This window comes from Strigops habroptila, chromosome 10, assembly GCF_004027225.2.
Source record: "Strigops habroptila isolate Jane chromosome 10, bStrHab1.2.pri, whole genome shotgun sequence".
NCBI classification, from domain to species: Eukaryota; Metazoa; Chordata; class Aves; order Psittaciformes; family Psittacidae; genus Strigops; species Strigops habroptila.
This window is the reverse complement of record NC_046359.1, coordinates 32,833,978-32,846,562: the sequence shown is the minus strand read 5'-3', so window position 1 is coordinate 32,846,562 and position 12,585 is coordinate 32,833,978. Positions and strand designations below refer to the sequence as shown.

The following is a 12,585-nucleotide window of genomic DNA, read 5'->3' as shown; positions in this document are numbered from 1 at the left end:
ACGAGAAGTGAAACACCTAGGTTGGGTCAGAGAAATGTAACAGGGAGGTAAAGGGCAGACACAGAACAGCACTTTATCAAAAAGAACCTGCTCTGAGAGGTGTTGGAGGAAAACATTGAAGCGGATTACAGAAAAGAAACATGGTACAGCTTGGGGAATAAGGAAGGAGACACTACAAGAAGGAACTGTAACCATGGCAGAGCCATGGGCACTGCAAGTGCCTGATCCTCGTAACTGGCTGGGCTGGGTGCTTTCCCCTGCTCTGAACAAGTGGATAGTTTAGCTTGTAAAATGGTAAATATAGAGAATATGTAGGCTTAGGGGAGAAGCTGAGGCTGTTCGACCCCTAGAAAGCTAGGGCCAGCCCTTGAACAGCTGTCAGGCTCAGCTTGCTCCCACAAAGCCTGCAGATCATGTTGTGTAGCCAGTGGTGTTCTAGCATCATCTTATTTTTGTGTCCTAGCTTTTAACAACTATTTGAAATAATGTAGCAAAGCACAGCATCTTTATTTCCCCAGCTCCATTCTTGCTCCCTTGATCATCGTGCATACTTGCCTGAAAAGCTTCTGCGCTAGAATGAAGGACCCGTGTGAAAGCAAGGGGAGGGCAGGAACTCAATACTCAGTATCTCAAAGGTAGGTGCCAGGAGGATGGTGCTGGACTCTTTTCAGTGGTGCCCAGTGACAGGACGAGGAGCAATGGCCATAAGCTAAAACACAAGAAATTTCACCTCAACATGAGGAAGAACTTCTTTACATCGAGGGTGACAGAGCACTGGAACGGTCTGCCTAGGGGGGTTGTGGAATCTCTTTGGAGACATTCAAAACCTGCCTGGATGCATCCCTGTGTACCCTGCTCTGGTGGCCCTGCCTTGGCAGGGGGGTTGGCCCAGATGATCTCCAGAGATCCCTTCCAACTCTAATGATTCTGAGATTCTGTGACTCCCCAGCCCACTGTCTGCTTTCCTCCATGCAGCCCCCACTGCTTTGCTTTAATGCCTGCACAGTAGCTGGGACAATATATGCTCAATTATTTCATGTGCTTTTCTCTGATGTGGCGCATGATCAAAAGCAGTTCTGCAAAAGCACTGAGGGCTTGCTCTTGTTTTGCAGTGCCCACATGCTGGTGGGGGAAAGGACGCCTTGCATATACATGTGTGATTCTGTCAGGCTGTGCAGCTCCAATGACAGCCACAGAGTGAAGAAGAGGCTCGAGTCAGTCTGCAAACACTGCCTTGATTGTTGAATTTGACATTCCCAGGGAGAAGGATGGGGTCCTGGCATCCCTGTTGCTGTGCAGACATGAGGTAGGAGGAGTGTTTACTCTGCTGCTAGTGGAGACCCCCTCGCAGGCAGGGGAAGACTGTGAGAGTGGCAAATGGGATGCTCAGTGCAGACAGGCTTTCTGGTGGTAGGAAGGACTTGGTTAGAAAGGGATTGGTTTCATGAAAACTGAAGGAAAATGTGGAGATAAACGCAGGAGGTGCTCTGGGCTGCATCCCCAGAGCATGAACAGCAGGCTGAGGGAGGGGATTCTCTCCCTCTGCTCTGGTTTGGTGAGACCCCCCCCCCCCGCAGTCCTGTGTCCAGCTCTGGGGCGTGGAGGGATGTGGAGCTGTTGGAGTGAGTCCAGAGGAGGCCACAACGATGCTCCAAGGGCTGGAGCAGCTCTGCTCTGGAGACAGGCTGAGACACCCAGCCCCAACCCTTCCCTTTGCCCAGGCTCTCTTCCCTCTGTTTTTTTCCATGTAGCTAGAGCAGACAGGAGCTCAGCTGCTCCTGTAGCCTGTTAGCCTCCTTTTTGGGACTTTCAACTCAAAACAGCCTGTCCCAGTCCCAGGTAATAGGCAGGAGCCACCTAACTTTCAGGGAGGAGTTTTACCAGCATTTATTCTTTAAAACGGCATGCAGCTCTGGTGCTATTTTGTGACGCAGATCCTCAGAGCCAAAAGGGCACATAAACAAATGTGTGTTATGAGGGGCTGTAGGCAATGGGGCAGGCTTGGGTAATTTTTGTAGGTGAAAGACAAGCATTCCCTGCCCAACATGCAATCCACTGCAGTGCAGAAGGCCAGCACAAAACATGTACATCATGTCAGCCCCACTTTAAAGGTCACTTATTGCGGAAATAGTCCTTGTGATGGTTCTTTGAGCAGGGATGAATATTAGACTTGGTGCATAGCATTGCTTGCAGGAGGCCCAGCTTAGAAAAATTAAATACTGGGTTTCTTTATGAGCCCCCTCAGTGCAAATCTTTTCACTCCCCTCATAAAAATTATTTGTATAGTTTAAGTAAGAGAAATTTCATTCTCCCTCTCTTCCCCCTCCTTCCTTCCTTCCTTAACACTATTTCTCCAGCTTGCCAACATTAAGAAAGGGATAAATCCTTTGAAAGCCCCGCTAGGATTCTCTCCTCAGACAGATGATACCTTCTCTTGGCTGACTGAAGAACTCAGGACATGGAAGGTTTTGCCCCAATACCATCTGGTTTCTGTGTGCAGCCTTGAGAATATCATTCTATTTCTTTCATATGGCAAAAGCTCCTGGTAAGTGCATCTTGTTTTCCTGGACACTATCCCCCCTCCCTGATTTGTAATTCTCCTCACACTGCTAGCAGCAAGCACTTCTCCAGGCTTACACCTCAAAAGCCCTTTTATTCTTATAGTCAGTTGAGAGGGGTAAGGGGGCATTGCTGGGGACTGGCCTTTGCTAAGTATTAATTAAAATAGGGCATGTGATGATATTGCCTCACACAAACCCGTAACTCCTTCCCCTGAACAGTTTTCTGAGACTAAAGGGATGCTAAAATCTCAAGCCTTCAAAGGTGGTCTCCCTGTGCATGTCCATGAATCCTGGGTACCTAATTCACTAGGTTCCTCTGAAGATACCTGCCCATGTTCTTCTCTACTGTCTACCTGCAGCTGTTAAATGGAGCTTTGCAGGAGTGAAGGAAGTGTGGAGCTTGCAGTAACTGGATGAGCAAAGGAAGTGTGCATTATGCAAAGAGCCTCAGCTCACTCACAGCCTCAGGCATCACCATCTGTGTCTGCCAGGCAAGAGGATGCCAGAGCGAGCACTGGTGGTGTCTCTCACCTTTTGAAAAGGCAACACAGGATCTTTAATTATGAAAGAAGTAACCAGAAGCCACTTGGGCTGTGACTCACCCGGGACCTTCACTGAGAGAAAGTAAGTGTATTTGATAATGAATTATTCCTAAAGAGGAATCAAAGTAAAGGATTCCTATAAGGCTGTTTTCCAGGGATTAGGTCAGATCTAATTAGTTGCATAATTAATTGCCTGATTACCTGCCTAGTTAACTCTTAGTGACCTTTTTTTAGCTTGTGGTGACAAATGCTTTACAGACTGCAGCTCCAGCACCTTGAGTTCTTAGCGATAAAGATGATTGCTTGAGAAGATTAGCAATGAAGGTGATGCTGCCCCATGATGCTATGTGATACATGGAGGTTTACCTACAGCCACAAGGAGAGAGGCCAAATTGCGATTACGTATGTTGTGATTTGGCTGCCATACAAGTGCCCTTTGAGGTCTTCGAGCAATGATGAGGCTGTTTTGAGTGCAGGTTGCCTGTTTCCTCCCTAATTTCATGAGACTTCCACAGACGATCCTCCTCATAGACAAAAGCAGATCTTTTCTGCTGACACTGATAAACATCCAAACAGGACTAGCACCTACAATAGGGCAGTCAAAATGGGAGGTCTCTTTTGAGGATCTGAGAATGAAGCAGCTTGTCTGGTTAGCATGAGGGACAGCGAAATCAGGACCTAAGACACTAATGAGCTGATGCCTTCGTTACCAGTATGCAGTAGGACAGGCACTGAAGCTGAGCACTAGATACAATGGTGTTAAATAAGTGGAAAAATATTCTGTAGGCAGAGTGTTGCAATGAGGTAAACAGCATCTTTATGTTAAAAAATAGAATACTGACATCTTGAAAGCTTTTTCAGTGACTGATGAGTCAGTTGTGACTCCGGTGGAGTCAGGTAAAAAGATGCCACCATCCACGGGAGGAAGGAAAACTGATACTAATAGTGGTGGTGTGGGCAGCGGCGGTCGGTGGAGGAACAGAGAACAAGTAGTCCAGGAGAAAGGTAACGTTGGGTAGCAGAAGTGGAAGTTGCTGGGGAAAAAAAGCCAAACCTTGGTTAATTTACTGTGGTGGAAAAAGCACTGCCATGGATATGCCACCTCTATAATAAAAGTGTAGTTCAACCCAATTTTTGCCTAGTCCAGACAAGTTAGCTCTGCTAAGGAACAGTGTTTCTGTAGCCCAGTAACACAGTAGCCCAGGTAGAGCAATGGAAAAATACTGGTGTCCTTGCTAACTTGGTATCTTGGCCCTGCCTCATGCCATGTAGACATCAGCAGAGACCTCACAGTAGAGTGAATCATAGAATCCTTGGTAAGGGTCCAGGAGCTTGTGGGGGTCATTTAAAGGCTGCCCTAATTTTGCTGTGCTTTTCTAACTTTTGACGGCCCCACTTTATCCAGATTGTGTTTCCTCCCTCCCCCAGAGCACTTAGGGATGCTTTATGACATCTGTGGGACAAGGCAAAGATGCAGCTGGCAACGTGGGGAAGGAAAACTCAGAATCACCTATGTAAGAATAAGGTATTTTTCCCCCAGCAAAGTCCGGGGAATGTGGAGAGGCAGAGTCAGGTGAGGGGTCTATTTGTTTCACCCTGATTTATTGAAATCACCCAGCTCAAAGAGTCACTATTTCAAAGCAGAATGTTTTAAACTAACTTGGGAAAGGGTTAGTTATCCTCACAACAGTCACTCAACCAACCAAGATGGGAGATAAACTGGAAGGCAGTGTAAGAAGACATGTGCACCCCAGCACACAGAGAGCAATGAGCAGATTCTGACCTTCCAGCTGCTGATTTCTGAAAAGGAGTATTTCTAAGGGATATGGATTCTGTTCATACCTGATGGCAGGTAAAAGCAGAGCACTTCTAAGCACAGGCAGCATGAACCATTGTCATGGAAAGGACCAAACTTGGGTAAAGCTCAGGCAATGAGGAGGCAAGTGTACAGACATCCAAGGGGCACATGCTTGTCCAGAGAGCATAGGCAGGAAAAGAAGAAACTGAGAGCATTTAAAGCTAATTTGGCATTTGTAGCTCACAAGCAATACACAGAATTGCAATGCAGAGGTGACTGGTGGTGGTGCAGTATGGCTCCTGGATGGCCCCTTCTCTGGAGACAGCATATACGTGCTATTTATATCACTCTTGCTTTTTTTCTTTAACACAGTTCTTTAACAATGAAATAAAACCTCATGACTTGAACTTCCTTTTATTTCTCCATAGGATTTTCCCATGCAAATGTCTATTGCTTGTTACCTGGGAACTATAGAATCATAGAATGTTTAGTGTAAGACACCTTAAAGCTCATCTAGTTCCAACGCCCTGCGATGGGCAGGGACACCTTCCACTAGAACAGGTTGCTCCAAGCCCCTGGCCTTGAACGCTTGCAGCCAGAATAGCCCCTTTAATGCAGCATTTTAGCACTGCATATTTGGATGACTCAACAAAAAAGCACACACTGCTCACTCCTGCCCTGCAATCTTCCACCTACTCATAAATACAGCATGTTCCCATCTGTGCACTGCTCTCATTGTGATCTTACTATTGTTCCTGTTCTATTTTAGTGTGGGTACAGCTTTGTGCCAGTGTCCAGGTTGGCGTAAAAAAGATCCAGGTAACACGACAAAATCTGCACGAGAGAGAAAAAAGAAAATGCAGCATTTTAGTTACAACAAGGGTAAGTGAAGCACTCATTTGGAATGCTTCCATGTACCTGGAAACATATTCTTGTTTCACCCAGCACAATTTCTCTTGGAAAACCAATGCTTTACAAATGGTATTCAATGGACGTGGGGGGGGTTGAGGGGCAAAGGGTCCTCTGCAGCTTCTTAATGCTTGAAATCCATCCCTGAGTACTTTCATCTTTAATTAAAGGTCACCTACTGGTTTGAGAACAAGTGTTAATGAAGAGTTTAATTATCCAGATGACAGCTATAAAATCCTACTCCTGTGCTTGAATATTTTAAAGCAACAAGGCTCAGATTTTCTAATATATGCTTGTAACCAAGTACTTAGACCAAAAACTCACTGTGGAGAAGCGTGTGTATGGGTAATTCACATCTGCATACACAATGAGAGATTACACTCCGCCCATATTAAAGATGCGAATCTATAAGGAGGTTTGTATGTGCTTACTTGACCATTTAACCAGACCCACCTTTCTTTTCTGTTCTTTCATTCAGGGAGAGGAAAGGATGGTTAAATTATTCCTTGAGGATAAATCATTTCGCATTATTAACTCTTCTTAACAACAAAGGTGCCTAAATTATATGTAAGATTATCTGCTGTGTCCTCAGTGGAATGATTGGGAGGGAATCTACAGGAAAGAAATGTGGTCAAATGATTCGAAGACTTGCTAAATGGGATGCAAAGCCTCATCTTGAATTCTTAACAAGCTCAAATGTAGACCTGCCTTCTAATGAGCAAACACTGCTTGGCCTATGTCTGCAACCCCCAGAGCAACGTTGTAAAGAAAATGACTCATGGTTACTTTTTCTCTACTGGGTCAAGTTTTTGTTCCGTTGATGCCTTTGACCAGCTGCTCCTATTACCTTTACCTGTGGTGGCAATTTTTGTGATATGGCTTTTAGTCCGGCAAGCCAAAGCGGCCCCATTTGTCACTTCCTACCACACCACCAGATATGTGTTTCTCAGGGATGTCAGGTATGGGTTCCCTACCAGGTACATGGCTGAAGGAATGATGCTGCTGTCAAGCAGATGAAGTAGTTGTTTATGGTATTTTAAAAGCAGTTTATGGTATCCTCACTGCCAGCACGGTCTCTTTACATCATTCTGATATTAGTACCATAAGGGCAAAGACAGTCATAGCTCTTTAACTGGGCACTTTCTGGGGCTTTGTGGAGACTGAAATACAAGGGCCATATAAGCGTAGGCAGGAAAACCAGAGGGTATTTCAAGGCCAGGCTGGACAACTGAGCAACCTGGTCTAGTGGAAGGTGTCCCTGCCCATGGCAGGGAGGTTGGAACTAGATGATCTTAAGTTTCTTTCCAACCCAAACCATTCTGTGATTCCGTGATTCTGTGTTAGGTATTACAGTGTTGTTGACTACCAATCAGGTGCTCTTTGAAGCAAGCTAGCAATGGGCTCCAAGTTAGAACAACTCCAAGTTTTTTTACCATGAGCCAGAGCTAGGCTTGGACTCTGTTTCCTTGTTATGGATGGCCTGTCTCTCCTATACACAATGTGCACACACAGACACACACTTATTTGTCTGAAGAGAAGACTCAAAAAAACAGAGCTCCAAGCCCTGTCTAGAAAAAAGAGGGAAAGAAAATGAGAGTGCCTCACATAAATAGAGCCATTTATACATGTTAAGAAAGGAGAATAACACCTATCAAAGTTCTGTCAATGATTTGTATCTTATTTCATAAGAAATGTGCGTAATGGAAGAGATGATATTGGTTAAAACAAAGACAGGTCAGTGTTGCTAAGTAAGTAAGTAAGTTAAGTTACCTGTTTAAGAGGTTTCAAACATCCCTTTCTGTGCTTTGTTAACTCTCCAGGAGGCTACAGGAGAATTTTCTTTGCAGAGTCTCACCATTCGCGTTTCATCCGTACGTCACAGTGACCTGACTGTGGAGGCTGTGCCACATAAATGGAGCTCTCCAGATAAGCAGTAACATTTATTGCATACTTTGTCAGCATATCTCTGGCCATACACTTGTTCTCAAGGCACTTTGTTTTAATATTGGTTTTATTAAAAGAGATTTCAGAAAGGGAAATGTAAAATAGTTGAAAGATAACACACATAAACATGTTGTTCAGAGCTGAGAAAATCCACACCAGACCAGCAGGCTTTCTTTACATTACAGGCATGAATAAAATGTATCTATCTTGCTTTTTTTTTCCCCTTTACACTGCTTTCTTCAAAGAAAAAAACCCACTGCTTTAAAAAAATTGCTATATCAGTAGACCAATATCTTGCACAGGGCAAGAGACAGGTCCTACACTACCCCTCACAATTTGGAAGATGCTTCAAATTAAAATCCAAAGAGTAGTGAAAGCCAAGGAAATCTGAGGACTAGAAGAAGGTTGTTTTTATCTTGGTGGTGGAATCACCATCCCTGGAAGTGTTCAAACACTGTATAGACGAGGCCCTCAGTGACACGGGTTAGCCTTGGCAGTGCTGGGGGAACTGGTTGGACTTCTTGATAATTTTAAAGTTCTTTTCCAATCTGGTTGATTCTATGAGCCTATGATCTTGACAACCGTATGGTCAGTGTCCTCCCAGCTTTGGAGCTGGTGTCACAGCTTGAGCTACCATCAGAGCTCAGGGCAAGATGACATATGCCTCAAGCATTTCTGTGCTGTCTTTCAGCTAGGGATGAGGCAAGGTGTCCCATTTCGCAGGTTCTACTTTCTCTTGGAGTATGATCCCTTGTCTCCTCTGGAGGAAGAGTTCTGCTCTCACTCTGGCTATAAGCCATAACCCTGCATGGTCTCTGTTCAGGGGTGTTTATTCGTAAAGCATATTCAACCATGTCCAGATTCTGGACAATGGTTTTGCATGAAGTAGATGAGCTGTACCAAGCTTACGTGCCAGACTGATGTAGCTGTGGGAGAATTTACACGACAGGCTTCTGGACTATGCCTGTGCTTTCCTGAACTGCCAGGTCTCATCCTACTGCCTTTGCAAATGGTCAGGGCCCAGGCAAAAAAGTGTGACACACTACAAGAATTTGCCTTATTTATCAACAAAAATAGGCTAGTATTTAGCAAAGAACACCCCTCGATTTTGGCCCAAAAATAGATTCAAGAGTCTTTTTTTAATACGACAAGACTATTTGTCATTTTGGAATATCATCATTCAGACACTACTATTGGGAAGGGTTTTAATGGCTGCACACCAGTACACTGTATATGACATAAAGTACTTGTGAAGAAATGATACCTCTGAGTAGTCAGAAGAGCTTCCCAGAGATGAACTGTCTTTCCTGTTTTCATTCTTCCTTCTTCTGGATCCTGGAGGGAGTGTTACTTGTGTTGAGTAATGAAATTTCCCTCTCTAAAACACATTATCTTTGATCTCCCCTGTTTTATGCACTAGGGAGCTGATACTTCCTTCCCTGGCTAGGACTGAACGAATAATCATCTCCTGTAGTTATTCACATCAGGTGAGATGCTGAAATGTCAAACTGATGATGATAGGGGAAATTATGGATAGAAACAGCAAGAATTGCTACTGAAATTTTAGGCCCTGTAGGCAGGAAATATTCAAAGCAAATCGCATTTAACCATGAAGACTCCACAGATTTATACTCTCATGGGGCAAAACCTTGAATTGTTTGTGAGGTGGGAATGAAGCCCAGACTCCTGTCCTGTTTTTTTTCTTTATGCCCATATACCCACACATAGTCACACAATCATCAGCATGAGAAAACCCTACCCAACCCTCAAGCTTTGGTGTGATTTGGAATGCTTAACCGTCAAAAAAGTTGATATTCAAATCATGTAAGAAAGAAGTCTGTATGTTCATTCAGATGTTATTCAAAAGCCTTATACAACCAGGAAAGCTTGATTAAGAGGAATTTTTGTTATTTCAGCATATGCAGTGTATGGTTTCTCTCAGGTCTTTCAATCTGGACCATCCTCTGAATGTGCAAATGGTGGGGGTTTTTTTGGTTTTTCTTTTTTAGAAGGGAAAGAGAACTTTTAGGATTTCACAAAAATTTTCATTCAGGTTTTCAAAAGCCATATCTAGATCTGTCATCATTTACATAGCCCAGATAATGTAATGCACCAATACTGCTGTATGGCAAATCTGCCTCAGGTATCACATTAGAACTGCCCATTGGCCCATCCTGCATACCCAAGGGGCTCAGCCACACAAAAGTGATTTCGACCCAACTTTGAGAGACCAAGTGGAGAAAACATCCCCTTAATATGAAGGTTTTCCCCTGCTCTTGTTCTTGCTCTGTCTCACGTTGTTGAAAACAAACCCAACCCGAAAATCCTTGTTCCAAACTCAGATGAAATTTGGTTCTCTGAGCCTGCCAAGCTACAGCAACACAAATCCTACCCAAAATGACACTTCCATGCAGAGGAAGGCAGGTCCATGCACGTGGAACAGCAAACATCAGCTGGAGATAGATGCCTCCTGCCTCTCTGCTGTGGTCAAGAGAAATTAACACAAACCACACACTATTCTCATTTGTACTAAGTCTGTGCTGAAGGAGGCCATTCAGTTGGCCTTCTGTCTCCTGTAACCCCAGGAGATATGATTAAATAAAAAGAGCCAATTCTATGTCATTGTTAAAACATGCTTCACAGGCAAAAAACCCGTAGTTCTACGTATTTTTATCTTTCTCTGTATATAACCACTACTTAATTCTCACTGAGCAGCTAACATCTTCCTAGAGTTAAGGGTTGTCTCTGCCTATATGGTGGGAGACACCAGTTTATAATCTCATTTTGTGAAACAATTCTACAAGAACACTTCAGGACCTACTGAAGTTTTGTTCGTTGTTCAAGATGTTGAAAGTGATGTGGTGGTAGGTTGTTCATTGAGCTGTCACTAAACTAGGAAAGTAGAAATAAATTATTCTTGTTCTCATTAATAAGAAGTTTAGAAGCTATGCTAAAGTCATATTCAAATTCACTATGAATTTGATATATTCACAATGCTATTATTCAAATTCACAGTTGAAACTGATTATCACACTGCCTCAGACACGAATTCATGCAAGCATTTCAAGTGATTCAGAGGAACCAATGAATAAGTAGTTCCATCACTGCTTTTTGATGCAGGAGGGCAATGGCCATTTCTTGTATGGAAATTATGAGCAGATGAGGTTGTCTCTGTTCTGTAAATCTGGGCTTGCATTTCACAGCAACCAAACCTGCTCAATAAAATAAAGAAATCCCTGCGGAAGGTCTTTGTGAAAATGGCATAGAGGAAAGGGTTTGCACAGGAATTGATGGGGTAAAACAAAACCAGAAGGATCTTGGATTTGGAGACTGTGATGAGAGGAACCTTGAGTGAGGCTGATATTGCAAAGAAAGATATTGGTGCCATGCAGAGGAAATCCGTGAAGATCAGTATGGCCATGCGCTTGGCAATCTTGGTGTCACTGTTTGAAGAGACCACATTAGGGTTTCTCACAGTAAAGTAGATGCAGATATAGCAGGCACATATAATCATAAATGCAAGTACATTTAACACTAAAAGAAATACAACGTAAGCCTGAGAAAACAATGTTTCTATATCCATGGGCAAACAGATGCTGACCTTCATGTAGCTGCTGACTCCAACTATGGGAAGAAGTGCCACTGTGAAAGCAAACATCCAGCCAAAAATCATTACAATCACAGCATGACGAAGTCGAACCTTGCGGTGCAGCTGCATGGCGTAGGTGATGGTGTGCCACCTTTCCAGAGTTATCACAGTCAGTGTGTAGACTGAGAGTTCACTTGCAAACACTGTAAAAAATCCTGCAGCATTGCATCCTGCCCCAGTTTGCCAGTCTATGGCATAGTTGTAGTACTGGCTTTTGGTCTGGATATCTACAGATGCAATAAATAACAGGTAGATACCTGTGCAGAGGTCTGCAAATGCAAGATTGCACATTAGAAAGCGAGGTACGGTGAGTTTGTATTGACTGCTTATTAAAATAATGAGGACAACAATGTTCCCAGTGATAGCTAAAATGCTGATAAACCATATCAGGACTCTCAGAGTGTTGTAGCCCATGATATCTTCACATGGATTGAAAGCATCAGGTTTAGGTGAGCAAGCTACATTAACTACCTTATTGCACAAACCATAGTCAAATTCATTCTCTGCTGGGTCTAATCCTATGCCGTAGCTGGAAATATCATCTTCAGCTGCAGATCGTCTATGTATCTTATTGCCAGGCTGCTCATCACGGTCTTGCTTGTCCTGAGATGATACGCTACATATTGGATGTAATTCAGTGCTGAAATTGTAAGAAGAGTAGAGTTGGAAACTAAGAGACAGCACAAAACATACAACAAACACAAAATCATCCAGTTTCCACTAACAGCTCAGTTTTTCTGGTTAGCTGATTATATAGACTACCCTGGAGCTTGAAATCCGATCAGTCTGGCTGAGCCCTATTTATAAAATATTACATGGAAGTGTAAATGGTTTGGAAACATCAAAAAACATAAGGGAAAAGAAAGCCTAACATTTGCTTTACTAATACTCATGATGCAGTTATCCAACATGGATAACGCAGTGTGTAAGAAGCCTCCCTTGTTTCAAGTAGATTTCTCACATAACCTGTCACTGATTGGTAGGTTTTGTGTTTGGCTTTATTTTCTAGAGTATTCTATGCCCTTCTTCATGCCTAGACCAACAGAAGAAATGCTTTTGTTGACATGACAGAAGGATGATCAGCTTCATCAATCTAAGAAACATCAAAATGTATCAAGAGGAAATAAAGGGTCAGATTTTACAACTGCTTCTCCAACGCTGTCTTTGAAGTTTATTGTCTCA

At 43.4% G+C, this 12,585-nt stretch overlaps 1 protein-coding gene across 2 annotated transcripts in view; it reads right to left on the bottom strand.

The window, feature by feature from the left end:
* Nucleotides 1–8,247: 8,247 nt before the first annotated feature.
* LOC115613913 (follicle-stimulating hormone receptor) overlaps nucleotides 8,248–12,585 on the bottom strand; it is a 103,442-nt gene continuing 99,104 nt past the window's right edge. The window contains exons 10-11 of one of the 2 annotated variants that reach the window (XM_032920198.1): nucleotides 11,356–12,043; nucleotides 8,248–9,089 (exon numbers count right to left, since the gene is read on the bottom strand). In XM_032920198.1, the coding sequence (XP_032776089.1) occupies nucleotides 8,931–9,089; nucleotides 11,356–12,043 (847 nt within the window). In that variant the 3' untranslated portion in view covers nucleotides 8,248–8,930. Of the gene's footprint in view, nucleotides 12,044–12,585 lie in introns of both variants that reach the window. The other variant, XM_030499984.1, reaches the window with a different exon arrangement.